The sequence below is a fragment of the Rattus norvegicus genome, chromosome 15 (assembly GCF_021556685.1).
Source record: "Rattus norvegicus strain SHRSP/BbbUtx chromosome 15, alternate assembly SHRSP_T2T, whole genome shotgun sequence".
NCBI lineage: Eukaryota > Metazoa > Chordata > Mammalia > Rodentia > Muridae > Rattus > Rattus norvegicus.
The window spans coordinates 6,361,059-6,388,560 of record NC_141548.1 but is presented as its reverse complement, the minus strand read 5'-3'; the positions used below and the strand labels follow the sequence as shown (position 1 = coordinate 6,388,560).

General features: G+C 42.1%; 2 protein-coding genes across 5 annotated transcripts; both read left to right on the top strand.

The window, feature by feature from the left end:
- The first annotated feature begins 1,027 nt into the window (after positions 1–1,027).
- LOC148000736 (uncharacterized) lies at positions 1,028–3,383 on the top strand. Its single transcript, XM_087587003.1, has 4 exons — positions 1,028–1,162; positions 1,913–2,072; positions 2,565–2,696; positions 3,139–3,383. The coding sequence occupies exons 1-4, from the start codon at positions 1,072–1,074 to the stop codon at positions 3,338–3,340; spliced, it is 585 nt and encodes a 194-aa protein (XP_087443129.1). The 5' UTR covers positions 1,028–1,071; the 3' UTR covers positions 3,341–3,383.
- Positions 3,384–14,154: 10,771 nt separating this feature from the next.
- LOC148000735 (disks large homolog 5-like) lies at positions 14,155–27,221 on the top strand. 4 transcript variants are annotated; one of them, XM_087587008.1, is made up of 9 exons: positions 14,155–14,201; positions 14,868–15,014; positions 16,982–17,207; positions 19,734–19,811; positions 20,084–20,164; positions 20,906–21,068; positions 22,202–22,333; positions 22,791–22,967; positions 26,627–27,217. In XM_087587008.1, exons 5-9 carry the CDS (start codon positions 20,140–20,142, stop codon positions 26,709–26,711), a joined length of 582 nt encoding a protein of 193 aa, XP_087443134.1. In that variant the 5' UTR covers positions 14,155–14,201; positions 14,868–15,014; positions 16,982–17,207; positions 19,734–19,811; positions 20,084–20,139; the 3' UTR covers positions 26,712–27,217. The 4 variants fall into 4 exon arrangements, with proteins under 4 accessions (XP_087443134.1, XP_087443132.1, XP_087443133.1 ...); XM_087587006.1 differs by having other exon boundaries at positions 19,734–20,164; positions 26,627–27,221; XM_087587007.1 differs by lacking the exon at positions 14,155–14,201 and having other exon boundaries at positions 14,745–15,014; positions 19,734–20,164; positions 26,627–27,221.
- The last annotated feature ends 281 nt before the right edge of the window (positions 27,222–27,502 follow it).

Below are 27,502 nucleotides of genomic sequence, written 5' to 3'. Positions count from 1 at the left end.
CTTACATCTGTGAGGTTAGGAGGCGTCATAGCACAGACTGAGCACACCTAGGATAAGAACACAGAAGCCACAGATGACAATGCCAAATGGACTTTCCCCTGAACTTATGGACCCACTAAAATTGAGGTTTAACCTGACCTCAGGCCCTTCGACTCCCTCCCCATCCTGCTGATTCTTATGTTTGTTAGGAATAAAGTATCAAGGGGCAACCCCCAATATCCTCATGCCTGGACTTGGAAATTAAGGAAGACAGATATTGGAGAAGTGATGGCTATCGGGCTACAATGGAGGAACACGCAGTCCAGGTTGACCTTTACTCACTGATGACCAATTTAATTGTCTGAGTGTATTTGAGAAAGGGATGATGTCCAACTTAATATGTAAAAGAAGGGACAGAAATTTATGATTTTATATTTGTCCTGTATCTGATCCCCTATATTCCCAATAAAAGGGAGTTTTTATTGCAAGAAGTAGGATTATTAACCATTGACTTTGTGAAATACATGGACGTGTATGTCGAAATAGTCCTGGCTATCAAGGAATGCACAATAAGCAAATATTATTCAGGTTTTATAAAATTAAAAGTATAGGAGAAATATATTGGCCTCTAGGAAACAGGGAAACTTTGGGAATTGGACTGTATGTATGTGCATCGTCTCAGGTGTAGATTTATTATTGATAGAAATCTCCCTCATTTATGGTCCCTAGGGATTTGGGTACTAACAAAAATCTCTTCTCCAATTCAGGGTTGTAACCAACTCTCCCCATCAAAAGCATTGATGACATCCGATGAAGCAGAGAGAAATATCTAACTTTGGAGAAGTTACCAAAGGATATTCCCCGGGTCACAGGAGAGGCTGCAGAAAAGGGCCCCATAGAAATTGGTTGCTTTGGGGAGAGCTGGGTAGCAGGTAGGCCATAGAACTTCCCAGTGACGTCATCAGTAATCTCTTCCTTGGACAATCTCTTGTATCTAAGAGAGCACTAGAATCTTCTGGGACGTCACCAGTGTTGTGGTGACACCAACTGCCTGTGGAATTCTTTCAGTGCCTTTTGGGTTCGCAAACAGGCATGTTTCACCAGCTGCTCAAGCTCGTTCAGAAGGAGAGGGGAGACCAAGGAGAGACCAGACCGAGGCAGAAGAAAGCTGGCCTCCTGTCTTGTAAGTACGGAAGAATGAAATCATTCTGGGGAAGGCACAGTGAGTACTAGGTAGAGTTGGGGAACTTCCTCCAGGAGGCAGGTTTGAGCTGAGCCTTTCAGGAGTCGGCCTTACAAGCAGGAGCCTTGGAATTTGTCAATTGCAGACCAAGAATCAAGAGTCCTGATGATTAATTTGACAGAGAGCAAGGAATTGGCAGGCCTTCAGCTTCTTTTCTATGAGCTTTTTAATTTCTACTGCCAAGGAATGCCAGGAGGAAGCCCTATGAGGATAACAATGTGCCCATTCATGGTTGGGAGTTGAAGCACTCCATCCTTTAGATTCCTGTAGGGTACTAAGTCTGTGATGACAACAACAAGGAAGGATGAACCCCCTAGTCATGAATTGAGGTCTCAAACACTTTGGGCTTGAACACACGATTAGGGTTTGATGGTGCTGTGAACTCCAGGAATGACCGGCTCCACGTCTGATATCTGCTGACAATGTCCCAAATCTTTATATCTGAGGTAGATTCTATCTTTCAGGATGAGGGATCATGTAATAGTGAGTGAGGCTTATGTATGGCAATGGAGGTTGGAAAGAGGGAAATAGCTTAAGAGTCCACATTAGAGAGAGCTTTTCTTCTCTTTCGGGGATTCAACAAGTCTCCAGCCTTTCCTCTCCCTCAACCTCCTTTTTGAGACTCAGAATGGTCTTTTCTACCCATGGGCTATCCAATATGTACATTCACTTGTGTTTATCTATCTACAGGGTTTATTCGGAAGGCATCATCAGAAAATTTCATCAGTAACCATGAAAAACGTATAAAGAAATTGGAGGAACTAAAACTTGAAATCCAGAAGTGTAAAATCGAGCGGGATGAACTGTCTCAAATCCTGGACCTTTATGTCAATGATGGTTTGAACTACAGGTAGTCATTATGCCCTGTAACCTACTGACTGTCTTGTGCTCTCTCTGCTAAGCCAAGATTTCCTCACATCAAGAAAGTGTTTCATCTCTCATCCTGGACTTTAAGGAGCCTTGGCAGGTGCTGGCCTGTGAGAGAAGCTAGGTGCTGTGTGTTTAGGGTCAACCTCTCTTGTACTTGACCCTGAGCTCCTTGGAGTTGGATTGGATTTTTTCAACAGCTGGAAGGACCTTGTCACACTTGCTGCATCTAAGTGTGTGAATGAAATGCCTGAATGTCATCACTCTTACTCTGATTTTGGTCGTTATACACTGATTCTATGGCACCTCCATGATTAAGTTGGCATTCTAATTATGTTTGTATATGGGTTGGTATGTATGGATGGATGTGAAAGTATTTGAATTTTTTATTGGGTATTTTTTATTTACACTTCATCTAATTGTGAAATCATGAGTTCAGACAGTTATTTGTTCCTTGGGTCATATTCTAACACAGGCTGAGTGTTGAATTGCCAATGCTTAAATCCCAACATGAGATGAGAACGATGGATATGCATAAGATAACCAAGTGGATAAGTGATGCCATGGAGAAGTACAAGGAGCTCATGCAAGAGAACAATTCCTACCGGTGAGTCACTGACAGAAAGGAGACCCCAGCACTAGGCGGGAAATACTTCTGTCCAGCTATGACTTTGAAAAAAGATCTGGGATCCATGAGAAACACATGGGAAGATTGTATAGCTGCTGAGTCTTCTATCAGCCCTCAGAGGGGATTGGCCCTCTACCTGCCAATGACTTTAGAATACCATGAACACATAAGCACCCATATGCACCATTTCCTCTGCTTTGATGTATATATACCCTCTAGTGTCAGGATTTTCTGATGTACTTTGATTCCCATGGAGTGCGGACTCGGGATTTGACCTGCCTCTAATTGGTGCTAACATGTAAACTGTGGCTCTAGTCTGGAGATGCCTGGGGATGGGGCCCTTGAAGGGATGATTGTCCTTGCAGGAGTGGCAGGCAAATAGAAACTGCCTGGGATTTACCATTATTTGTTTTTGATTCAGCATCAGAAACTTCCACCTCCTGAATGAACGCAATGAATTGAAGAAGAATGTAAGGATTTTGATGAATGAGAACAGAAAACTGCTGGTGGAGCAGACTGAACTGCAAGCATCCTGTGAGGAGGGAAAGAGGTTCTGTGAGGAGGCCAGCAAGACCATCTACACCGCAGATATTGAATCCTTGTGTCCTGTTACTTTTGAGTAAATCGAATGTATCCTTGTGAATCAAACAGTGATCTCGAACTCGTCACTCTTAAGAACCTTCTTTATTGAAGTGTGATGTAACCATCTGAAATCCCACAGCTCTCAGGCAGAGATGGATCTCTGCATTCTCACAGGGATTGGGCATCATAATGACTTCCCAGTCAGACTGAGATACAAAGACAATTGTACTTTCAGTGTAGATTGTGTGTCCAACTCTGAATACCAACTTCATGATGAAAAAATTACCAATGCTGTATCCTTATCAAATATTTAGCAACCACTTAAATATACTCTTTTGTGGATGACAGTGTTGAACATATTAATGGAATATTCATCAGGTTTTCTATAGTATCTCCCAGGAAAAAAAAACAATATTATAGGGAGTATAGAAGCAGTCATGAAACAGAATTGCTTGCTTTTGGTTTCCTTCAAACATGATATCAATTGTAACTGCACAGAAGAGATAATAAATTGCAAGACCTTTCAGGGGATAGGGTTTTTATGATTGGTTGTTTTCTTGTTCTTGATTAGGATGATGACTTTTGTTCTTGGCAATGTTCTATGTTCCATTTGCGATTTCAACTCAAGCAGACCACATAGTTTACAATTCAGTTTCTAGATTTCTTTAAAAGCTGGACAAAATATCCAGGCAAAGGTGCCCTATGAGTTTTCTCCTTTGTTTTTCCCTCCTTTGGGAGCTTTTGTTTTTGTTTATTATTGTTGTTGAATTATTTTATATTTATGAGTGTTTTGCCTTCTGTAGGTCTGTGCATGTTATTCCCCAAAGGCCAGAAGAGGTCATTGTGTTTCACCTGGAACTTAAGTGACAGAGGATTGTTAGGTGCCCTGCAGGTCTTTTGAGAAACAAATTCTCAAATGAGGAGCCATCTCTCCAGCCCCTACCATGGACATTTGTCCTTCATCATGTTCCTTATTTGTGGCAATGGATCATACCTGAACAAAGTGTTTCTTGAGATATGTAGGGAAACATTTATGGGGTCTGCATGCTAATTATCTAAACTTCCAGGCATCTATGTGAAGTTTTTTAATTAGGGTTTCACTGCCGAGAACAGATACCATGACTAAGACAAATGTTATAAAGGACAGCATTTAATTGGAGCTGGCTTAAAGGTTCAGATTTTCAGTTCTTTTTCATCAAGGTGGGAGCCTGGCAGCATCTAAGCAGATATGGTGCTGTAGGAGCTGAGAGTTCTACATCTTCATCTGATGTTTGCTAGCAGAATACTCAGTTTCAGGCAGCTAGGATGAGGGTCTTAAAGGCCAGACCCACAGCGAAACACCTGACCCAACAAGCAAATACCTACTCCAAAGGAGCCGTACCTGATAATAGTACCACTCCCTGGGCCAAGCATATACAAACCTTCACATTCCACTCTGAGGCTTCCAGAGGCTTCTTCAAACCTATGAGACTATGGGGGCCACATCTAAACATAGCACAATGCAAAATCCATTAGGTCAACTTCCAGAATTCCCATAGTTCATAGCAGTCTTAAAAATGTTCAGTGTAAAGTTGAACGTCTCATCTGAGATCGATCCAAGCACTTAGCTGTAACACCCACGCTAGACAGGAACCCAGCTGGGTAAACTTTAAACTCTGCATCTCCATGTCTGATGTCAACGTGGTCTTCAGATCTCCAACTCCCTTTTGATCTTTGTTGATTGCAAGAAAAGTTTCCTGCTGTGCTGGTTGCACTCCGTTTTTGCAGCTTTCCTCAGTAGAGAGTCCATGGCTCTGGCATCTCAAACATCTGTATGTCTCCAAGGCGACTTCAATGTTACAGCTTCTTCCTTCAATATCTGGGACCCACACATGATCTGGGCTCCTCCGAAGAGTTGGGGTCACGTCTCCAGCTCTGCCCTCTGTAGCACTCTAACCTCAGGTTGATCCATACCACTGAAGCTTCTGTTCTTGGTGATCATCCAGTGGCACTGGAATTTCCAATGTACTGGGGTCTTTCACTGCAACTAAGCTTCACCAGAGCCTTCCATAGGCTCTTTTCGTGGTGCCTAGTCCCAGATTCTTTGCATGACCTCTTAAGTCCTGGGCCATCAAGAAAAATGGAGTCATCACCTTCACTAATGGCCTTCCATGGCATATCACAGTGTCAAGCCTCACCTCCTCTTCATGACCCTTTCGTGTCTTCAAAACCAGTACCAACTGGGTGACTGTTAGACTTTACCAAGGAGAGCTGTAGCACCAGGTTCAGCCTTGGCTCTTTCTATAACACAGCTTCTTTGTGCTCTCAAAAAGCACTCCCCGTAAGATTTTACCACTTTGATGCTGGTCTCATTTTAATCGGCACTAATTTCTTAGCTCCAGTGAACCAGCACCAATTGTCCAGTAGTCCCTTCTATTCTCTACTCTAAAGCTTTGTGGGCAAAGCTGCTGACTTCTGATGCTCGGAGGTGCTGGAATTGCTCACCTTGTTCTATGATACCATCACTAGCTTCCTCTTTTCCACTCCTTCCCTGCCTCAGCTTGCCTCTTCTTGATCTTCCTGTGTAGATTGACCTTGAACTCAGATGTTCATGCCTGTCTCAACGCCCTGGCAGTCCCCTACATTGGGGAAATGATCCTTCAGAGGACGGTGAAGTTAGGGTTTTACTGCTGTGAACATATAGCATGACCAGTGAAAGTCTTATAAAGGACAACATTTAATTGCAGCTGGCTTACAGGTTCAGATGTTTAGTCCATTATCATTAAGGTGGGGGCGTGTCACCCTCTAAGCAAGTATGGTCCAGTAGGAGTTATGAGTTCTACATCTTCATCAGAAGGCTGCTAGCAGGATACTAACATTCAGGCCTTTCTCTGACCCCAGATATCTTAATCAAGCAACTGGCTTTTGAAAATGCTAATACAGTAGAGAAATTCTGTCTCAAAAACCAACCAACCAACCAACCAACCAACCAACCAACCAATCAGACAAAGACATTAAAAACAGCAACAACAAATGAAAGAAAGAAAACACCAATGCATACTCTTATGTGACCTTACCACCAAGTTATTTCTGAATTGTAAATAAAAATGCCTATAGTCAAAAGCTGTGCAGAATTAAGACAGGTGTTCCCTGGTGGTCCCAGCTTGGGGTTGGGAGGAGACCATTACAGACAGGGGTAGAAACAAGAATGTAAATAGAGGAGAAGTCACAATGAGGTAAGAATCTTTAATGGCCATGTGAGTGGGCTAATTGGAGTGAAAAGCAACCCAGACAAAACCATGGCAAATTATACAATGGAATTATTGGAGAAATATGCATAATAGTATAGAGGATAGCTATCTGCCCAGTTCTTGTGCTAATTAAGGATTATCATAGACCTTTTATCCAGAAACTAAATGGACAAAGGATGGGCAGAAATCCATGGTTGGGATCAAATACTTTCCACCACACAAAACCAGATCCAGCACCTAGAATTACAATCTTCCCAAGCCCAGATATCTACAGACCAGCATAGAAACACAACCAGTAACAGCCATGACATTAAAATCTTTATTAGAACCCATCAACACTATGACAGAAGGCCCTGAATATGTCAACATGACTGAAGAACAGGAAAAAAAAGACTGTAAAACAGAATTTGCAAATATGATAGAGATCTTTAAAGAGAAAAATAAAGAAATCTGTGAAAACACTAACTGTGGAAGGAAATGAATGAAAGAAACCTAAACAGAGAGATGTGGATGAGTAAAATGGAGGAACTCAAATAGTCTCTCAGAGGCAGACCTTAATAACAGACTCCAACAGATGGAATAGAGAACCTCAGGCATTGAAGAGATGATAGAAGGAATGGATACGTAGATAGAGGAAATCTTAAATCCAAAGGGAGGAAAAGAGTGGAGGGGGGAAAGGAATAAAGGAAAAGTAAAGGAAGAAAGGAAGGAAGGGAGGAAGGAAAGAGGGAAGGAAGGAAGTCAATCCTGGAAGAAAACATCCAAGAAATAGGATTTTTCTGGAAAATAACAAATATAATAATAAAATGATAAAGAGAATAAAGTATATAGGACGGATGAAAATAAACTCAGGGCAAAAGGAAATAAAATAAAAACAACCAAAAAAAAAACATTCTCAACAAAATCATAGAAGAAAATGTCCTTAACTTAAACAAGAGACTCATCAAAGTAAAAGGAGCACACAGTATGAAATAGACTGGAGTGGAAAAGAAATTCCCCTGGGCATATATTACCTAAGACAGTAAACATGGAGAACAAATAAGTGTAATAAAAGCTGCAAGGGTAAAAGTACTGGTAACATACACAGTCAGTCCTCCCATGAGAATCACACATTACTTCTCGCTACAGACTCTAAAAGCCAGAAGAGCCTGGATAGATGCACTGAAGACTAAGAGACCAGACTAATAAAGTTGGAATTTAGTTGACCCAAGTGCCTCTCTTCTTTTATCACATACGATATTATTAGATACTTCCTAAAATTGCCTTCAGAGCTTCTTTGAGGAAGCCTGAGGAGCTTAAGACCTCTGATAAAGTATTTTGTACAAAAGCACCTGCTTGCTTTTTCCTTATTTCTACTACAGCAGGATGGAGGCAAAGTTTTTTGCAAACTACTTTTAATAAGTAGCCCACATCATAGTTAATGGAAGAGAAAAAATATTAGGATATGGGGGAAGAGGACCTGTTCAGCAATAGTTCTTCAGGAAGGAGCTTGTTTTTCTTTGGCAGCAGTTCAGGACAACAGCAAGCAGCAAACCTGACTCCGGAGGGGATTTCACAGGGAGAAAAGCAGGAGTGTGGTGGAAACATTGTGGCAGCGGCTGTGCAGACTCAGGAGCTCCTGCTCAAGCTGCAACAAGGCACCCTGTGCTCTGAAGCACAGCAGCTTAGCCAGTTAGCTGGAGACCTGGCTCTCCCACTGCCCGCCTTACCTGGAATCCGCACAGGATACAAGAGGACAAACAACTGTGCCCAAGCTGAGCAGGCAGCGCAAAAGCACCTGTGAAGGACTTGCAGGCACCACCTTAGTCAGCTTCATCAGAGCAGAGAGTCTAAAGTCTTTTCCTCCTTCAAGCATGGCACCACAGCCCATTTTCTTTCATTCCCTGCCTTTATTTTGATGGCTTCTACTTCCCTTCATAAGTTTGTCATTTAGTTTCTTTTCTCTATCTTTTTGTTTCTTTGTTTCCTTCTTTCAACTAAAATAAAGGACCAGCAATTTGATATTTCTAACCTAATATTTGTTGTGGTTTATGCCATGCATACTTGCACATTAAAAACATTTTTTCTTACATTTGCCTCACATTAATCGGACTCATTAGCTTAGCTCAATCTCGGTTCTTGGGTTTTCTGTGGTGAGTGAATGTTGGGGTGACCTCATTCCCAACTCCTGATCCTTGTGCCTCTAAAATCAAATGCTTAGGAATTTTCAAAGTTTTCTTTGCCTGTGGATATGTGTGGGTGTCTGTGCACATATGTGCCACAATTTTCAGTTCATGTTTCTTCTAGGAGTCCCAGGTATTGAACTCAGATAATCATACTAGTGCAGCAAGTTCTTTACCTGCTGAGTACCTTGCTGCTATTGCACAAGAGGGTGTGTGTGTGTGTGTCTAATTTTCATATATGCATATACCATATATTGTGCTTATCTCTGCCTCTCAATACTATTGTCCTTCCTTTCCTCACCTCTTCTATCATTTCTTTTTATCCCTCTGGACAGTTTCTCTTTGTTCACATCAGTTTAAAATGTAGGAACACACACACACACCGTTTGAAACCAAATTAAAATGAAAAAATAAAAATATGCAGTCTTTTTGATCAGTACTCCTTAGCAATAGCTTTTCTTTGATTTTTTATACAATTGATATATAATAATTAATGGGCAATCAGCTTGAAATTTTCCCTTAATGATTATATCCTTGGAATTTTCATAAATGTTTCATGAATGTTATACTATCTACAGATAAAAATGTCAACTTTTACTTCCTACAGTGACAGGCCTTAAATTATCACCTTCCTCCATTCTGACCACCGCAGTCTGCTGTCTATAAGGGCGATCACCACTTAGTGCTCAGTGAAAGGGGAACAGAAGAGTGGTGTTGTTCTGACCCCTTCTGGCCAATGGCCCTTATGTGTTTGTCCTGAAGAAATGTGGATATGTTTTGCTAGGTATTGGGTGCCACCTTGTGGAAGTGAGAATTTAGTGCACCTGAGCGATGTCTCCTCCCACAGTTGCCTTGGCTGGAGGAGACCTGAATCAGCCCAGTCACAAGCACTCCTCTCTCAAAAGAAACCCAACCTCAGCTTTAAAGGAAACGGACACTTAATTTCCAGTGATATTGGTGCACATCCATCACTCTGGCATAAGTCCAAAGGACTTTCAGAAAAATGAAAGGGCACTTAGCACCATTAGAAAATTCATGCCAGAGTCTTCTGTCTAGTCCAATGGAACAATGCCTCGAAATACCCAGCCATGCTGTGAGTAATCTAAGGTGATAGCATATTTCATAACGCCCTAGTAGGCACTTAATTGCTTGTTTGTGGTTTTAGGACACAAAGAAGAAAGTGCCTTTCATGGTGGTGGTCCACTGTTACTTCAAGAGTTCAAGCAGGAGGGCAGAGGCAGGGAGTAGAACATCCTTGTTTACATAGATAGTTCCATGCTAAATACAAACAAAAAGATCTTGGATTACAAATACAAAACTCAAAATGAACATGTCATTGCAGATGTGTGTCCCTTCTGAGTGCACAGGTTAAAATCAAACTTTATCATACCAAGAGAACATTCATAAGGAAATTGCTGGAGACACCAGGCAGATTAGAATAGAAGTAATGGTGCCGGAGAGGTGGTTCCACAGTTAATACTGGCTACTGTTCCAGAGGTCGGAGTTCAATTCCCAGTAACCACACAGTGGCTCACAAACATCAATAGTGAGATCTGGCGCCCTCTTCTGGTCGGCAAGCATGCATGCAGACAGAAAGCTGTATACGTCATAAATCTTAAACAAACTAAAATAAAAGTAAATAGGTTTGGAAAGGTCTGTGTGTTTTATGTAAAAAGTGCAACTACATCTACTGCTATCCTGCATAGATATCCAGTGTCCTGCAGTGTCCTTCTATTTCTGATAGTTCACCCATCACTTCAATATCTGTGACCAGTGTTACTTATGAAATACTTCATCTAAGTTATAAATGTACCATTGTCATTCAAGCCTGGAAATATTAACCCTTTGAAGGAATGTATAAAGAGTTTTAGTCAGTATGTTGCCACAGGATCCGTCAGGGGTTGGAGAGATAGTTCAGGGATTAAGAGCACCAACTGCTCTCCCAGAGATCCTGAGTTCAAATCCCAACAACCACATGGCTACTTACAGCCCTCTGGTATGGGATCTGACGCCCTCTTCTGGTGTGTTTGAAGATAGCTACAATGTACTCACACAAGTAAAAATTAAATATTAAAAAAAAAGGAAAAATGTGACCTCTCAGGATAATCTGGCAGACGTGACCATCATGGACTTGCTGGGTGAAGCAGGGTGGCCTTGATCCTACAGGAATCTACCTACTTCTTTATCCCAAGTACTGAAATTGGCACTTTGAGTCACTATGCCCAGTTGTGAAGAGTCCTTTCGTGGTTGTGGTGAGCAACTTTGCTTATCATTTCCCTTCAGCCAATTCTTTCTATGTAAATGAGACCATGTCTGTAGTGTCTGGTTTCAGGTGAATTCTGATTGGCTGTGTGATTCTGACATTTTTGTGGCTCCAGTTGACTAAAGAGGAACCCATCCACGTTTTTCTAGGTCTCTGAGTGTTTTTACCTCTTTTAAAAATATTAATCAATCATGCTTACTTAAACTATTGTTTATCAGAAATTTTTAATGGGAATTTAAAAGAAATCAGTAAACAACCAAATCGATTTTCCTATTCTAGCCATATAAGCCAGCTGGACTTTGTAAGAAAAATGATCTAAAGCATCAGTGTCAAGGACTACAGAAAACTGCCACCCACAGGTAAACTGCCACAGAAAAGTGACTACAGCACGGCTCTGTCACTCATACCAGACAACCCAGAATAAATACCTGGGGCTTCAGCACTTTGTCTGAGTCACTGTCATTGCCCACTTCACTATTGTTCTTCCCGTCACGGTGCACATTGTTCCTGCTGCTTCCATTTGAAGAAATTGCCTCATTTTACCTGATGAAGAAGAAAGAGAAAATCCTGGGACTCTTCATACTGGACGTCCAGAAAGAGTTCTATTTCCTGAGCATTCACTGTACTGGGTTATATTAACCAAGTAGGCATGTTCTCCTTCTGTCGTTCCTTCCTTTCTTCTTTCTTCCTTCCTTTTGCTAAAGCATCGAATTAAAAAGACAGGGAAATATCTACTGAATATGTACCAGTGTGCACTATTCAGGAAGACACTTTAGACCTCGCTTGCCTTTAGAAGTCCTTAGGTAGACATTATGTTCAGTGCCTCTGTGAAAGTAGAGTTTCAAGGATCAACTCTGGCTTTGCCTTCTAAGGTCAAGTCTGTGCTCTCTCGTGATGGGGAAAGTTAATGACAGAAATTGTCTTATGGGAGGTGAAGACTGATACAAACATTATCCCTACGGAATTAGCAGGGATTGGGCTGGTGCTGTAAGTCTGTTATTTCATCTACTCTTCCACTTAGGCCTGTGCACGCAGGATGGTTTGACACACAACTGACAAAAGAACCGAGTCAGTGGAAGGATTGACCATTTCACATTTCTGAAGGGTTGTTTGACTGAGTAGGAATTAGGCATTTTATTCATTTCTTTACTTTGTAGTCCAGGAGTAGAACAGGAACCAAAAGAGGAGAGGGGTATATGTTCCCTCGAAAATGTGCATCAATAATTCAGTAGGCACACCTAAGAGTTAATGAGATCTTGACTCAGGAAATATTCAGGCAAAGGTTGCCCTGTGTGGGCCAGTGAGATATCTCCATGGGTAAAGTGCTCGTCAGGCTCACAGAAGAACCTCAGTTCAGTGTGTACAACCCATGTCAAAAGCCAGGTACATATACACATGGCCAATATCAGAGAAGGAGTGATAAAGACATTTTGGTGGCCAAGTCTTCTTATCAACTTCCAAGCCAGTGAAAGACTTCATCTCATAAAGCACTGTGGACAATAGCTACTATGAAAAAAATACCATAAGTTGATAGTCTCCATTTTCACATAAATATATAGATACATAAATACACAAACATACCCAAAGAAACAAACAGACACACATAAACACACACACAGAATGCACAAAGACACACACACACACACACACACACAAACACACACACCACCCAAGTCATCATATTCCTTAGTAATTCTGTCCAGAGCAGAGTGGTTATAGGGATAGAAGAAAGTACAATTCCGAGCAATTCCAACTGAATATCATGTAATGCATATTTATGAAATACGTATTTCACGGTATTTTAGGATTCAAGTACATTATACTATCTATCCTTTATTTTCAAAAGTATCGAAAGTTATGAAGAGAATTCAGGCCTAGTATCAGACTTGGGGCCATCAGAATCAGAACAGGTTGCTGATTGAAACTTTCTTTTATTACAACTATTTCCTAATGTCACATAGGAAAACCAGCTTCAGCCAGAAATGCCTTTAGCTACCACATGCATCTGAATCTCACCCTGGGAAAACCATGAGAATCCATAAGAGAATGTGTGTGGCTCTTTGATGTCCAGCTTTCCTGTAGGTCTCTTCTGGCTTGCACGGATACCACTCCTTGATTCCTCCCTCTAAATGGCCATGCTACCTTCTTGTCTTTGCTCTGCTGATGATCATTGACAATTTGAGGAAGGTTAAAAAGTGCCTAGTGTGTTAGTGAAGCACGCCTTTGAATGTCACTCTGAGGGGTTTTGGGGAGAGAATCGACGTAAAACTCACTCTGAATGGTGGTAACACCATAACTCTCAGGCCAGGTGCCTGCACTAAATGGCACAGAGAGGAAGCTAAGAGCTAGAATTTCCCTATTTCTGCTCCCTGCTCCACCCACATGGAAAGAGTCTCATTCACATCCTGCCAGCCAGTCCACTTCTACCAACTGCACCTCTCACGGCTACACTCACCCCTTCTAGGATGGAGTCTATGCTTCCCGACTCTGAGCCAATGGAACCCTCCTTTCTTAAAATGCTTCTGTGACAGAACGGAAAACACGACCAGTGCAGTCACTGCTTCCTTCTGCCCTTTGCAGTCTCCTCCCACCTGGCTCCCTCACAGCCTTTCCAGTCCAATGTGTCTCCAAGAAAACAGGCTAAAGATGTCACCTTAATTCTCCTTTGACTTGTCTCTGGAAAGAGCCTTTTGCTACATCAGCCCAGGTAGAAGAGTGAAAGAGGAAAAAGAGAAGAGAAGACAGTAGATGGCCTAGGCAAGGGATAACTGAAGTTCTCCTTGTAACACAAGCTACTTCCCAAGATATTACCATTAATCCAGTTTCTGTGTCAATATGGCCCCCAAAACCTAATCACCTATCATTAGAGCACATTTGCTGACACACTTTTATTGCAGTTCAATTTCTAATACATGACTTTTGAAAACACATCTAAAAGTGGGGTGGGCTTTTCCAGCTGGATTCATGACCTCTTCTCTCCCACTCAGCACCCATACTCAAATCACCTGTGATATCTTGTTTCCTAAACACAGGTGTGGCTGTCTCTTTTACTTTTCCCCATGGGATAGTTTAGTTAGAATGACCTTACCGCACCAGCCCATCAATTACTGGCCTTCTAGCTTTAATGACTTAGGAAAATTTTTGTTTGTTGATAATGGAAATCGCCCGCTGTATAAAGTCATTTGCTCCTGCTCTCAAACAGAGGAAAAGAAAGAGAGAGAAGGTCTGCCTGCTAGGCATAGTCAAGGTAAGTCAAGGCCCGTGGGCAGATTTTTCAGCCTGCTGAGGTATGGAACCTTAAGAGAAGGTGTACCTGAGGCTTAAAATTCTATTGACCTTGGTGGAAAAAATGGAGAAGTTTGGGGAACGGGAACGAATGCATTGTTTATTTTAACAATTTGTTCCTGTCAGCTTGTGGTTATGCTTCCCACAGTGCTATAGTAAAACAGGGCTTTGAGAATTACGCTTGTTGTTGCCTTGTACCCACCAGCAGCCCTTTCATAACAGTGTCTTTCCTCTTCTTTTGGCCTTTCCTATTATGATCCTCATCTGCCCCTCAGAGGACCTTTCCACTTCCTACCAGTCAGTCCACCAAAGTAGGGCCATTCCGTTTCAGGAAACTGGAATTTCTGAAAAGCCCACTGAATCTGGAAGGCAATGTACCCCAGGATATGTCCTGCAGCTCAGAGTAAGATGTTGCAAAAAGAGGAAAACTGACTGATCTCCCACTTTGTGCTTTCAAACAGAACAAATACTTAAAAACTTAGTTTCTCCCTCCGCCCCATTACAGAATCCGATTTCAGCCCTGCACACTGTGCTCTCTTGGATCCGTGGATGCTAAGCTGCAGGTTCTGGAGATGCCAACCCCTCAGATGAATTCAATGTCTGCTCAACTCAGTCCATTCATTCACAGTTCCTGGAGTCATTGTGTCCACGGACCCAGACACCCATCGCCGATCGAGAGTATTCCACGCAGGGGATCGAGTTCCAGCAAGCAGAAGGATCTTCAGTCACAGAGCACATTGCTGAACTTACCTGACAAGCTGGACAGAACTAAGAGGTTAGTGAGAAACAAGTGTGTGTGAATACCATCCTATGTCGCCATCTGCTGGGCAAATTCAGAATTACATCCTATTACCTTACTTTGGAGTCAGAGGCTTCCTTCTAGCCTCTCATGTGCCTCTGTTCAAGTCACAGATGCAGATATTCACAGCCAACCATTGGACTAAGCCTGGGGACCACAATGAAAGAGTTAGGGGAAAGCCTGAAGGAGATGAAGGGGATTGGAACCCAATATGAAGAACAACAATATCAATTAACTGGAGCCTTCAGAGTTCCTCGGGACTAAACTACCAACTAAAGAGGATATATGGTCCCGGCCATGGCTCCTGATACATATAGTGTAGAGCACGTGTAGCAACAACTGGTTCATCTGACATCTCTGGGAAGGGAGGCAACTGGCCCTGTAGAAACTTGATGTCCCAGAGAAGGGGGATGCTAGAGGGGTGAAGTGGAAGTGGGTAGGTAGGTGGAGGAGTGCCCTCTTAGAACAAAGAGGATTGGGAGGGTATGGGGGTTCAAAGTGGAGAGACCAATGATGGGGATGACATTTGAAATGTAAACAAATAAAATGACTACTGTATAATAGATGGTAACAGATGTCTCCATAAGGACTAGATATTCATTATCTGAAACAGGTTCATTGAAAGTCAAAATCCATAATTGTTGTGACTTACTTATTATTGAAATTTCACATAGATGAACCCAATCAACATTTAACTTCTCTCCTTGCACCTATAATAAATCATTAGTTACCTTTATAAAACAATTTAAAAAGCAGTTAGGGTTTCTACTCTCTTAGGCTTCGATACAGTGCCTCATTTTAGCTGTCCCTCTCTATGTTCCCTCCATTGCTGCCCTCTCCCTGTCTCTTCACATTTCACATTCCTATCCCTGACACTGTCCCTCAGCAATCCATGAGTGAACTTGTACTTCCCTAAATGAGGACAGTCTGGCCCACGTCCCTAGACCCTCACACTAAACTGATCATACAGTTACACAGATTGAAGAATTAACAGCTAACATCCACATTTAAGTGAATATGTATCCCATTTGTCTTTTTCAGTCTAGATTACCTCATCCAGAATGACTTTTACTAGATCCATTCATTGTCCTGCATATTGCATGCTTCCTTTTGCCTTTTGTAATTGTTAAGCAGCAATGCAGTGTGTAAATGCACCACGTTTTCTTTATGCATTCATCCGTTAAGGGACAACTTAAATATTTCCAAATTCTAAGTATTATAAACGAGCTTCACTGAACATGGTTGAGCAAAGGTCTCTATTCTAGGATGAATCAACATCTGGACATGAGACCTGGAGTTGTATCTTAAGGTATAACAATTTTCACCTTCCTGAAGAACCGTCGTACTGATTTCAGAAGTTGTTGTAGAAGTTTGCCTTTTCACCAGGAGAATATGAATGTTCCCCTTGCTCCATAACCCAGTCAGCTTGAGTTGTCACACGTGTTATTAACCTTAGTCATACTGGCTAATATGAAAAGTGATCTCAGAGTAATTTTGATTTGCATTTGTGTGATGTACAAGAATGATGAATATTTCTTATGAATTTCTCAGTCATTTGAGTTTTTTCTATTATGAATGTTATGCTTAGATATGTAGCACATTTTAATTATTTTTCTTGATATATAGTGTTTTCATTTTTCAAATATATTTTTATATTAGCCTGTTGGGCCCTACCTTGGAGTGTTTCCCTTCCCCCTCACTGTGCCTTTCAGCCAAAAGTTGTTTACACCCTTGGCAGCTGCTCTCAGCCCCTGATTTGGGGCCAGGACTTGTCACAATGCAGATTTCTCCTGTTTTCCTATTTTCCTGGTTGGGGATTTTCACCTGCTTTATTGTTTTTCCACAGCTTTTGCCTCTGGTATATAAGGAGATCTCAGTAAAGCCTGGACAGCATTCTTTTAACACGAATGACCCCAGTGTGTGTTTCTTCTTAACTCTTATAGGCCTATGCCCGGTACTGAGTGTCCTGATGACACAGGCATCATCAAATGGAGGTCGCACGAAGATTGGGAAAGAGAGGACAACCTGACGAGATGGTCCCAGGAAACCGGCCAGTGAAGGAGGGACACATTGGGGAAAATGGGCCAGGAAAGGTCCCAGTGAACAGGATACAGAAGCACCGTGGGAATTGAAAGCACATGCAAAGAAAAATAAAGATTTGGGGTAGTGGTGAGTAAACCTTGTAAAAAGGGACAAGGTAATAATGGTAAAATGTTTCTTTGTGTGTGTTCTTTTAGAGTTATGCTACAATCTAGAGAAGCAAAGTCAATTCTCATAGATGCTTTTAGTCTTTGGACCCTGATTAGAGACAGTTTACACCCTAGATAAGAGAGAAAATGCTTTGAGAAAAGCATTCCTCCCAGACGCTCCACAGATGCTTTGGCAAAAGAAGGAAAATGAGATTAAGCTTTTTAAGAGCTCTCCTAGGGACATCCTGCCGCCTTGCTGGTTCCTATTGGAGAAGTGTTTATTTCTGGTTCTGGGTCCTTCAAGTAGGGTATCTGGGTCCTTTTAGTGGGACACCATTTGCTCCTTCCTCTATGTCTATTGTCTGTCCTTGGTGTACCAAGCTGTCCATGGATGTCAATTTATGTCTGGGTTTTGCTTCTCGTTGCTTGAATGTTTTATGTTTCATGTTTAAAAGAAAAAATGGTGAAAACTTTAAATGCTGGTTGATTCCCACCTTGATTTAGTTTTAAGTCCTTTCAAGAAAGGAACAAATAGGGGTTGGGGATTTAGCTCAGTGGTAGAGCGCTTGCCTAGGAAGCGCAAGGCCCTGGGTTCGGTCCCCAGCTCCGAAAAAAAGAACCAAAAAAAAAAAAAAAAGAAAGGAACAAATAAACAAAAACAGTTTCAATTGACCTTTGGAGCCCTGCATCCTAGATAACTGGTTATCTCTGGTGTTAACTGTCATGTGTGTCTCTGACTGGATCCGGCCTCAAAAGAGGAATGTAGCTAGGAGCCTAGGTCTTTCCACTGGGGAAGCTCCCCAGGGGGCTGGCTAAATGTCTACACTAGCTGGCCTTAAAGGTGCCAGCAGCTTCAAAGCTTCTATGGTAAGGGAGCTGATGTCTGATTCTCTTAGAGAAATCTGTGACTGTGATTATTGGAATCAACAGGTAACAAGGTGCTTCTTTTAAAATGACAGCTAAAAAAGTAAGAATGGTGTTTGATCTAAATACTAAAGATATGTGTACTCACTTCATTTTTTTGTTTTAAATGTATAATACGCTTTACATGTCTTAGCTATAGGTGATTGGCTTTTAAGTTATTGGTTATGGTTGAAAATTTGTAACATTGGTAATAGAGAGTTGGCTTAAAAAAGGAGTCATTCTAGACAACACGTGGCATGAGCCAACCCAGGGAAACAGGTCTAGATTGGGATAATATTTTAATATATTTCTTATCATGGAAACTGGACTAATAAAAGAATTTAGGGCAATGTCTCTTTGCTGAGGTATTAGAGCCTGCACCATCGTTCCTTCATATGCAAGGCTTGGCCGCCATACTTTATAGCATGAGGAATGGACTTGGTGTTCTGGAGAGACTGGATTTTGGAGGATAGATAGTTTGGTGGAGGGTGAGTTTTGCTTTCCAAAGTTATGGCTGTGCTCTGGTGTTAGGAGGGAAACTTGAAGATTGTGGCTAATGATTGCTAGTGTTACATTGACTACAGTTTACAGTCTGATCCCAGACAGACTCGGGATTCTAACTCACACATATTTGTGCTTAAGAAAAAGTCAAACAGGTGGAGACTGTGACAAGGGATGATGGGGCTATGGAACTTATAAGAGCATTACAGCCCGGTTGCTTACTGCAACTGCTATTTCAAGAAATACATATAGAATGATTATAGATTTAAGAGATTGTTTTTATGCTGTTTCTTGCACTCTTGGGTTGTTGTGAAATATTTCATTTCTTGTGTTTCCTTGGGTTTTGTTTGACTTGCCCATACATTTGTATGTCTTTTTGAAAGAAAAATGTATTTATTTTTATTTATTTTGGTGAATTGTTCTTTGTATGACTTTTGTCTGTGGTTCCTCTGAATGCAGTTCCGTCGGTGGCCAGAGGAGGGCATCAGATACCGAGTTATAAATGATAGTTAAGCACCCTGTAGGTCCTCTGAGTGAAGCCAGCAGGTTGTCCAGGTCCAACTCTAGTTGTAGCTCCCTGTGCACCATGATGTGCTATAGCTTCTCTGCTTCCTCCTGCTCTTCCTTGGCCAGCAGCACCTCTGCATTCTGCCCCTCCATGGCTCTCGCTTGGGTCTCAGTTCCCTCACTTTTGGGGATTTTAAATTTTAAGAATGGACAGAAAGATTACAATTTGATGTTTGCCCTATACCTGAGAAGCTTTTTGCCAGGAAAAGGGAGTTTCCATTGCACAAAATGGGATGGTAAGGCCAAGATTTCAGGAAAAACATGGGTGAATATATTGAAACCATGACCCCTCTCAAGGCACACTCCATGAAACAACATTCTCCAACTAGCATACATTTAAAGGTGTAGGAAAAAAATATTGGCCTCTGGGGAACAGTAAAAATTGTGGCAAATGGATTATATGTCACATGCATGGACCCTGGGTTTATACATTTCAGGAAGAAGAATATCCCTCATCCACGGTCTTTAGATCTTTGGCTGTTAACAAGGATGTTCTATCCATTTCAAGGCCTGATACAACTCTCCCTCTCCTCAGCAACTGCGTTGTAATGAAGCAGTGAGAACTCTGAAGCTCTGGAAGGAGAGTGTGCGAATGGGTGTCCCTGGCTCAAAAGTGAGTCTCTGGAAAAGCCACTGCAGAACCTGGTCAGTCTGGGTGGAGGTAGTTAGCAAGTAAGCTATGGCATTTCCCACTGACATCACCGGTAGTGTCTTCCCAGGAAATTCTCTTGTATCCAGGAGACACTAGAATCTTCTGTGATGTCACCAGTGTTGTGGTGACACCAACTGCCTGAGCGATTTCCCTTCAGTTTCTAATGGGTTTCCGAGGAGGCATGTTCTCCAGGATCCTCAGTCTCTTTCAGAGGGACAATCATATCCATGCAGGCACCAGACCAAGGCAGAGGGAGGCCAGCCTTCCATCACGTTGGAGAACAAGACGAATGGAAAGATCCTTGAAGAGGTCAAGTGAGTACTGGGCAGGGCAAGGGGAGCTTCCTGGAGGAGGTTGGCTTGAGGTGGTCCTTCCAGGAGTAGGACGTATGATTTAGAGCCTCAGTCTTCCTAAATGGCTGACCCAGACTCAACAATTTCTGATCATTAGTTTGACAGAAAACCAAGAACTGTTATATGTCAAGGGGCTTTCCTTGGATCTCTTTAACATCATGGGCAGTGTCAAAGAATACCAGGATGAGCCTCTGTAAGAATAACAAAGTGTCTCTCTCAGGATCGGCTGTTGAAGCACTTCATTCTCAGCAGTGTCCTGTAGATTACGTGGGTAATAGATGCCAAGAGGGATACTCTCCTGGTCATATATCAAGGTCTCAGTCACTTTGTCCTTGAACACACAGACTAGGGATTCAAGATGTTAAGCAGCTTGGACTCAAGGACTTACCTGCTTCACATCAGACATTAGCTGAGAATGTCCTCCAATTCTTCTTGTTTAGGCCAGCTTTAGAATTTCAGTGCCAGAGGAATGGCTTTAGGAGGTGTAGTCTATATCTATGATGGCATGTGTCATCCTATGGCTATGATGGTGGGAACAGGGTCCTAGCTGAGTTCAGCTTAAAGATAGCTTTCTTGCTCTGTCAGGGATTCACTGTATCTGTAGAACTGTTTATCCTCAGACTTCTGTTTTAGACTAAGCATAGTTTTCCTTGACACTGTGTCCACATATATGCCTGTTCCTTGGTGTTTATCTACCTACAGAGTCTGATCAGAAGGCATCGTCCCAACCCTCCATGACACCTGTTGAGGAGGAGAGAATGAAGCGTCTGGAGAACCTCAAAATTGCTCTCCACAAGATGCAAAAGGAGAGAGATGAACTCAGGAGAATCCTGGCGGATTACCCGGGAAAGAATTTAAATGACAGGTAGTCACAATGCAACTTCTGTTATATCCACATTTCCTCACATCACAGTAGGCTACAACTCCAGGGTGTCCTCATGGTCAAAATCACTTTCCTGATTGCATCAGAATGTGAAGTTCAGATGGGAATGGGATGGTGGCACAGGCTATTTTGATTCCTACAAATGTAAATCATAGCCTGTGGCCTGAATCACAGTCTGGGAATGAGGGTATAGTGTGTGAGCTCTCATTGTGTGGTATAAGTAGCCTGAACAGGTGTTGGCTTGTGGGAATTTCTAGGTGCTCTGATTATGACCAATCATTGTTGTAATTGACGTGGAGGTGCTTTGGGTTCAGTAGGTCCTGTGAAGAGCTGGAGAAGCCCAATCCCACTTGGTGCCTCACAGTGTGTGACTGGACTGACAACAGGGGATCATTGGTGTTCTCTGATTTTATTCATTGTATTTGGAGATAATGCCACATCCTTGTATTTAATTGGCATTCTAATTGTATTTGAGAGAGAGAGAGAGTGTGTGTGTGTTTTGTGTGAGTTTGTGTGTGTGTATGCATGTGTGAGTGTGTTTGTGTGTATCACTTAAGATCTGGGTATTCTATGTACTGATTTGGACTAAGAATTATCCTGTGTCAATTTTCATGGCATGATGATGATGAGGGTGAGAGCCTCACTGTGATCAGTAGAACATTTCACATCTGCTCAGGTGGACGCACATGGGAATCTCCTGGTGCGTGTTATAAATTCTTTTCCCAGTAAATACTGTTCATGTTCCTTTGGGTTTTCATGTAGCAATAGATTGTATGATTGAGAATTGTTACCTAAGAATAGGAGAATAGTCTTCATGGGCTTAAGTTGGAGCCTGGATCGTGGCACAGGGTCCTCGAATGTTCTTGGCAAGCTTGTCAATTCCTTCAAACTCTCTCAGGGAGCTCAAGGAAATCAGCTCCCTCCTTTTGTTTGCTGGCACTGCTGTCCCTGTGTCCATAATAATAAACTTATAAATACCAAATGGACCCAGTACCAAGAAGCAAGGGCGTGGCATGTCCTAGGCTGGGGTAGTTCAGGATTCAGTCTGAATTCATGTAATACTTGAATCCTTCATTCATAATGCTATTTCATCCTTGGACCATGCCTTACCACAGGAACAACTTTGAGTCTGAGATGCTCACGATGCAGCACCAGGAAGTGATGACCGACATGAAGAAAATGAGCGAGCAGGTCAATAGAGCTTTGGTCAAATGTACACACCTTACACTGGAAAATGACTGGTACTGGTGAGTAACTTACAAGGCTGTGACCCCAGCACAAGGCACAGCATGTGTCAGCCCATTCTTATGTTTGAAGTAAAGTGAGGATCAGGCTTTATAGTGTTTGAAGCAGACCAGGAAGCCTGTGTCTAAGGAAGGCTCTAGGACACACAGGACACAGAAAGATTGCCCTCAAGCGACATTCTAATAAAATGGACAAATAAGCACACATAGGGATTAAGTCCTCTTCTGGGAAAAACTTGAATCAATGGTGTCAGGTTTTTGAGAAGTGCCCTGAGTCTTCTGGAATGTGGCTCTTTTCTCCATTTGACCTGTCTCTAGGTGATGCTCCATGGCTACTGTGGACTTGGAGTATAATCTGGGGCTCTCTTTGGATCAGGACCCTAGAAGGAGTAATGGACTTGGAGACGTGGGAGGAAGTTGGAGACTGGCTGGGATTCACCATTTTTTCTTTGTGTCTCAGCCGCAGCTTCTGCCCCCTCCTAACTGAGTTGTTTGAGCTGAAGAACAATGCCCAGAGAGCACAGAATGAGAACAGGGAGCTTCTATGGGAACAGATTGCACTGGAAGAGTCCATTAAGGAAACAACAAGGATCTGTGGGGAAGCCAGTATGAAAATCCGCATAACAAGCAGCCTCAGGTAGATGAATGAAGCATCAAGGGCAGGTTTTCCTGATATCTAAGCATAAACCACGTCAAACCAGTTCAACCTTCTCCACCTTATCCAGACACTCTCCTAGTTCTCATCCAGTTGTTCATCTCTTTGACCATTTACTAAACGTTCTGTGATGTTAGCTTCATGCAAGAAACTGGAGGATTGACAACCAAATCCTCCTGCTCAACTAGAAAATGCATTTCCTTAAGGGGGATCTGTTGATCACACACTGCACACTTACATGCCATTATGCTAGAGGGATGCCATGAGGTAGCCGTCTTTGTAGTGCACAGAACTGATTAGAGTTCAGTTCAATTGCCAAAAGAATGGTTCTCATTGTCAATCATGATGGGGCTTGTGGACTTTCTCTCCTTTTCCCCGTACATTGAAAATGGTCCCTTCTGCCTGTCCAAATCGTGGTTTCTAGTGACAGAGCTTGAGAAGCAGTTTGTCAGTCCTGTTCTATGTCAGTGTTTTAGTGTTCTTTCCTGTGGCTTATGTCCTGGAGCTGACTGGATGAACAGGGATGTAGGAAAGACTTCTCTCAGGGTGAGGGTTTGTGTGAGATATGTGAGGATTAGAGGGAAATTTTTCTCCAACTCCCTCAACCTAGTGTGCCCAAGAAGTGCATTCCCTACACAGGTTTACTCTATAAGGGATGGAGAGCAGTGTCTAAGCTCTCACTTGACACATTTCCTTTGCCTAATCTGCATTCAACAACTGTTCTTCCAGCATGATGGCCTCCCCATTCTTTTCTGCTTCTCACTTATGATTTCTGTTCTCTCTCTCTCTCTCTCTCTCTCTCTCTCTCTCTCTCTCTCTCTCTCTCTCTCTCTCTCTCCCTCACCCCGGCCTCTCTCTCACTCTGTGTGTGTGCGTGTGTGTGTGTGTGTGTGTGTGTGTGTGTGTGTGTGTGTTTGTCTGTGGGCACAGATGTGTGAGCATATTTATTGCTATGGTGCATATTGAACATTGGGAGTTTTAAGTGTTTGTGGTATGGGTGCTTATATATAGAAGTGTGTGTATATGTGTGTATTTGTGCATGTGTGTGTGTGTGTATGAGAGAGAGTGTGTGTGAACTCATCTAGTTTCTGAACACAGACACATATATTTATATATGTTGTATTAGTCTATATGAACATATATAGAACCATGTTAAAGTATATATATATATATATATATATATATGTATATATATGGAGAGAGAGAGAGAGAGAGAGAGAGAGAGAGAGAGAGAGAGAGGAGACACAATTTTTCCAATTAGTTTTAAACTGTTCTTAATGGGATTTTGATTACTATTAAAATTATTACACTGGGGAAACTATTCATCAACATTGACAATATTTGGAGAAAAACTCAGGAATGGGGTACAGGGATGTGAGGAGAGGCTGCTGTGTGATATTCATGTACCTGAGTGTGGAAACTGCTGACTCAGGGCTCTTCTGCCTCCTTTGCTCTCGGTGTATAGTAACACTGGAAGGTCATGTGCTTGTTGTCTCTACTCAACATCCTGGTTATGTTAATCGTTACCTGGCACCACTTTCTCTCCAGAATCGCCTAAACTTGGTTGAATACACCTTGGCTTTGGAGTTTGGCCTGGAATTTGTTAATTGAAAGATTAATTTGCTTAGAGTTGAATCTGCAAGCAGAAGATGTCCAGGAGTTATGCTGAGGTGGAATCACATCTTTGCCTCAGACAGAAACTTAGGCCCAAAATAGTCGACAGCACTCACCCTGTGTTGTGTTGTGGCAATCTTAACCATTGTTATTCAAAATCATTTGATCTGAGTGAAAATCATCTGTAAGGAGGGTTTAGAACAGTGATGACCCTCAGACATTGCTGGAGGTGTCAAATGGGTAGCCCTGTGAGAAACCATGTACAACTCTTGTGAAAGTTCAACCTTTGACACAGCGATTCCAGAACAAGAAGTCGGTGTGAGCAGAGAAACTGTGGCACATTAGTGTTGTAGTGGTTCACCTCACAGCAGCCATGAAGCAAAATTATCCAGATGTCCATCAATCAGAAAGGGAAAAGGTACAATGTTGTCCAGCCCTTCCATGGACTGTGGCTGAGTTTGATTATACCTGCCAGCATTTGGCTTTGAATTAGCCTTCTCTTACTCGAATTATATCTGATAGCATCCCATTACAAGTTTTACCTTGGATTGTGGTTATGGAGATTTCCTAGCTGTTTGTGCTGGTAATTTGTTTCCCCTGTCAGGTACTGTATGGTAAAGGGACCTCATATTGAAAAATGCAGCTCACTTTGCATGCACTGGGAAACAGTGAGCAGAGGGCAGAAGAGGCTCACCTGCCCCCACCCAGTGCTCTGTTGCCTGAAATCAGCCTCCTGTGCACAGCCTTGTGAACTTGCTAAGGAGGCTTGGCTAACAGGCCTAGATGTCACATTTCTAATTTCTGATTTTCAGGGGAATACACTTTATTGGCTGAGCTGTCTTTAGGCTATGCTCACTGTGTACTTACCCCATTCCAGGTTTTTTTTTTTTTTCTTATGCCACAATAGTAGACTGGGTGATCTCTTCTATTGCCATTAACTGGGAAACCAACCACGTTCTGCAAAATACTCTGCTTGTATGTGTGAACAAATATATTTGGGTGAGTTCAAAAGTGTGTATTTCTGGGTGTCTGTCTGTCTGTGTCTGTATACATGCCTGTCTCCATGGACAATATAATCTTCTAACGACCAGGATGAGGAGAGCATGGAGGAAAGTCTGCAGGACCCCCTGAATCAGAAAAAACTGGTTACTGAGGAAAAGGCCTTGTGTGAGAAGATGCAGCATCATTTCAGTGTCACTGAGACGGTTTGAAAGCACAGGATGAAAGGACCCAAGTAGATTCCCTGTACTTATAAACTGTCTTATTGGGTGTGTGACTTTCTCCATAGTTCTCAGCATCTGTCAGCTAGGAGCAGCTCAGAATATTATTCTTGTGCATTTAAAAGAAATTCCGTCCATGAAGTGTATGTGATCCATAGAGATTCTGGCTACTGTGTACTGATCCCTCCAGTCTGAGCTCTCTTGTATTATCTGAGCCCAGTGCCTTTAAGTCTCCCCATAAATAGTTTTACGATACCCATAAACAGAGGAGTGTATAGTTTATTTTCTGCATGAGAATCTCCTTTAGAGTTCAATGCTTAGTCTTGGCAAGATTTCCATGCACCATATTCTTGCCAAATATAATATCACTTCGGTGTGCATGTACTTCTTGAGATATTGTTTCTCTGGGTCTTTGCAGACATTGAGGTTGTCAGGTGGACCCCAGGCATATTCCTGCACTGGAGGAATAATAATAGTCTTCATTGCAGACATGGCCAAGCTTCCAAGGCCTTCCTATTGTTTTCTAGGTTGTTCATATCTCTCCTCAAATGACATTTAGACATTGTTACATAATATTAAAATATAATATATATGAACGATTAGAATTATCTGCTTTTCACTGTTCAATTTTTAGCAGTTTTAAAAGCTGAGAAAATATGCAGGCCTGTGGGATCTCTTACCCTTCTCTCTTGGGCATGAGTTAATGGCCTCAGATGAAAGATCATCCTGCATTATCCTGCTGAATTGTGCTGCTGTGTATGGGATAAGTGACATGGCAGGTCCTCACCAGGTCTTTTCCACCCCTAGGTCTGAACACTGCAGCAGAAGCTTTCCCAGGGCCCAGACCAGGACTACAGCTCTCAGAGACAGGACTGTCCACCAGGAGCACTGAGGGTGCAAAGATTGACACCACCTCCCGCATCTCAGTCCTTGTAACCATACCAATCTTGGGCTAAATTTGAAAGACCTTGAGATGTGGCCTGGAACATGCCTCACGTTTAACCTTTTGATGACTTGTCCACCAACAACCAACTACACTGAATGAGGCGTCTACATGCCTCTTGAAGAGATTTTTACCATCTTACCTGCCGTTCTGCTGTGTTTGCAAGGCCAGCAACAGGCTGGAGTTATATGTTGAAAAATCAGCAGGAATTGAATGCTGACTAATTTACTTGTTATATTTAGTTTTTAGTTTGAAATTTGGTTGTTTTATGCATTTGGTTTTATTTGTTTACATTTGAAGTTTTGTTATTTATTTGTTAACATTAGATTTTTAATTAATATGCTATATTCTTAAGGCTATATACATTGAACTCATTGACTCCCTACTTTAAAATTTTCTTGAATAAATTAATGTTTGTCTATAAATAAAAATGTGACCTTTAATCCCTAACTCACAAGACCGTCCTGAGTCGTGTGTGGTTCTTCCTCCTGTAACAGCACAAGTGTAAGGCAAGAGTGGTTTTCTGCAAGTCTCATGCAGCTTAGGCTTCACCATCAGTTCACAGCCAGCCAGAGCTGCACAGGAAACTGTGCTCTTGATGTAGACAGTGTGTCGTGCTCTGTGGAACCCACCTTCATGATGAAAAATATCCTTGCTTTATCCTGGGGCTCACAAATTTGGCTTCCTTTATAATGACAGACAAAGGAGAAACACAGAAGTATTTCTCTAATACCTTAGAG

Bases quoted from the DNA above. Each gene is read 5' to 3' on its own strand.
- LOC148000736 (XM_087587003.1), top strand. From the start codon at position 1,072: ATGTTTCACCAGCTGCTCAAGCTCGTTCAGAAGGAGAGGGGAGACCAA. The intron at 1,163-1,912 runs GTAAGTACGGAA...ATCTATCTACAG, and splicing joins GAAAGCTGGCCTCCTGTCTT to GGTTTATTCGGAAGGCATCA. The intron at 2,697-3,138 runs GTGAGTCACTGA...TTTTTGATTCAG, and splicing joins CAAGAGAACAATTCCTACCG to CATCAGAAACTTCCACCTCC.
- LOC148000735 (XM_087587006.1), top strand. From the start codon at position 20,014: ATGGGTTTCCGAGGAGGCATGTTCTCCAGGATCCTCAGTCTCTTTCAG. The intron at 22,334-22,790 runs GTGAGTAACTTA...TTTGTGTCTCAG, and splicing joins CTGGAAAATGACTGGTACTG to CCGCAGCTTCTGCCCCCTCC. The intron at 22,968-26,626 runs GTAGATGAATGA...TTCCACCCCTAG, and splicing joins CGCATAACAAGCAGCCTCAG to GTCTGAACACTGCAGCAGAA.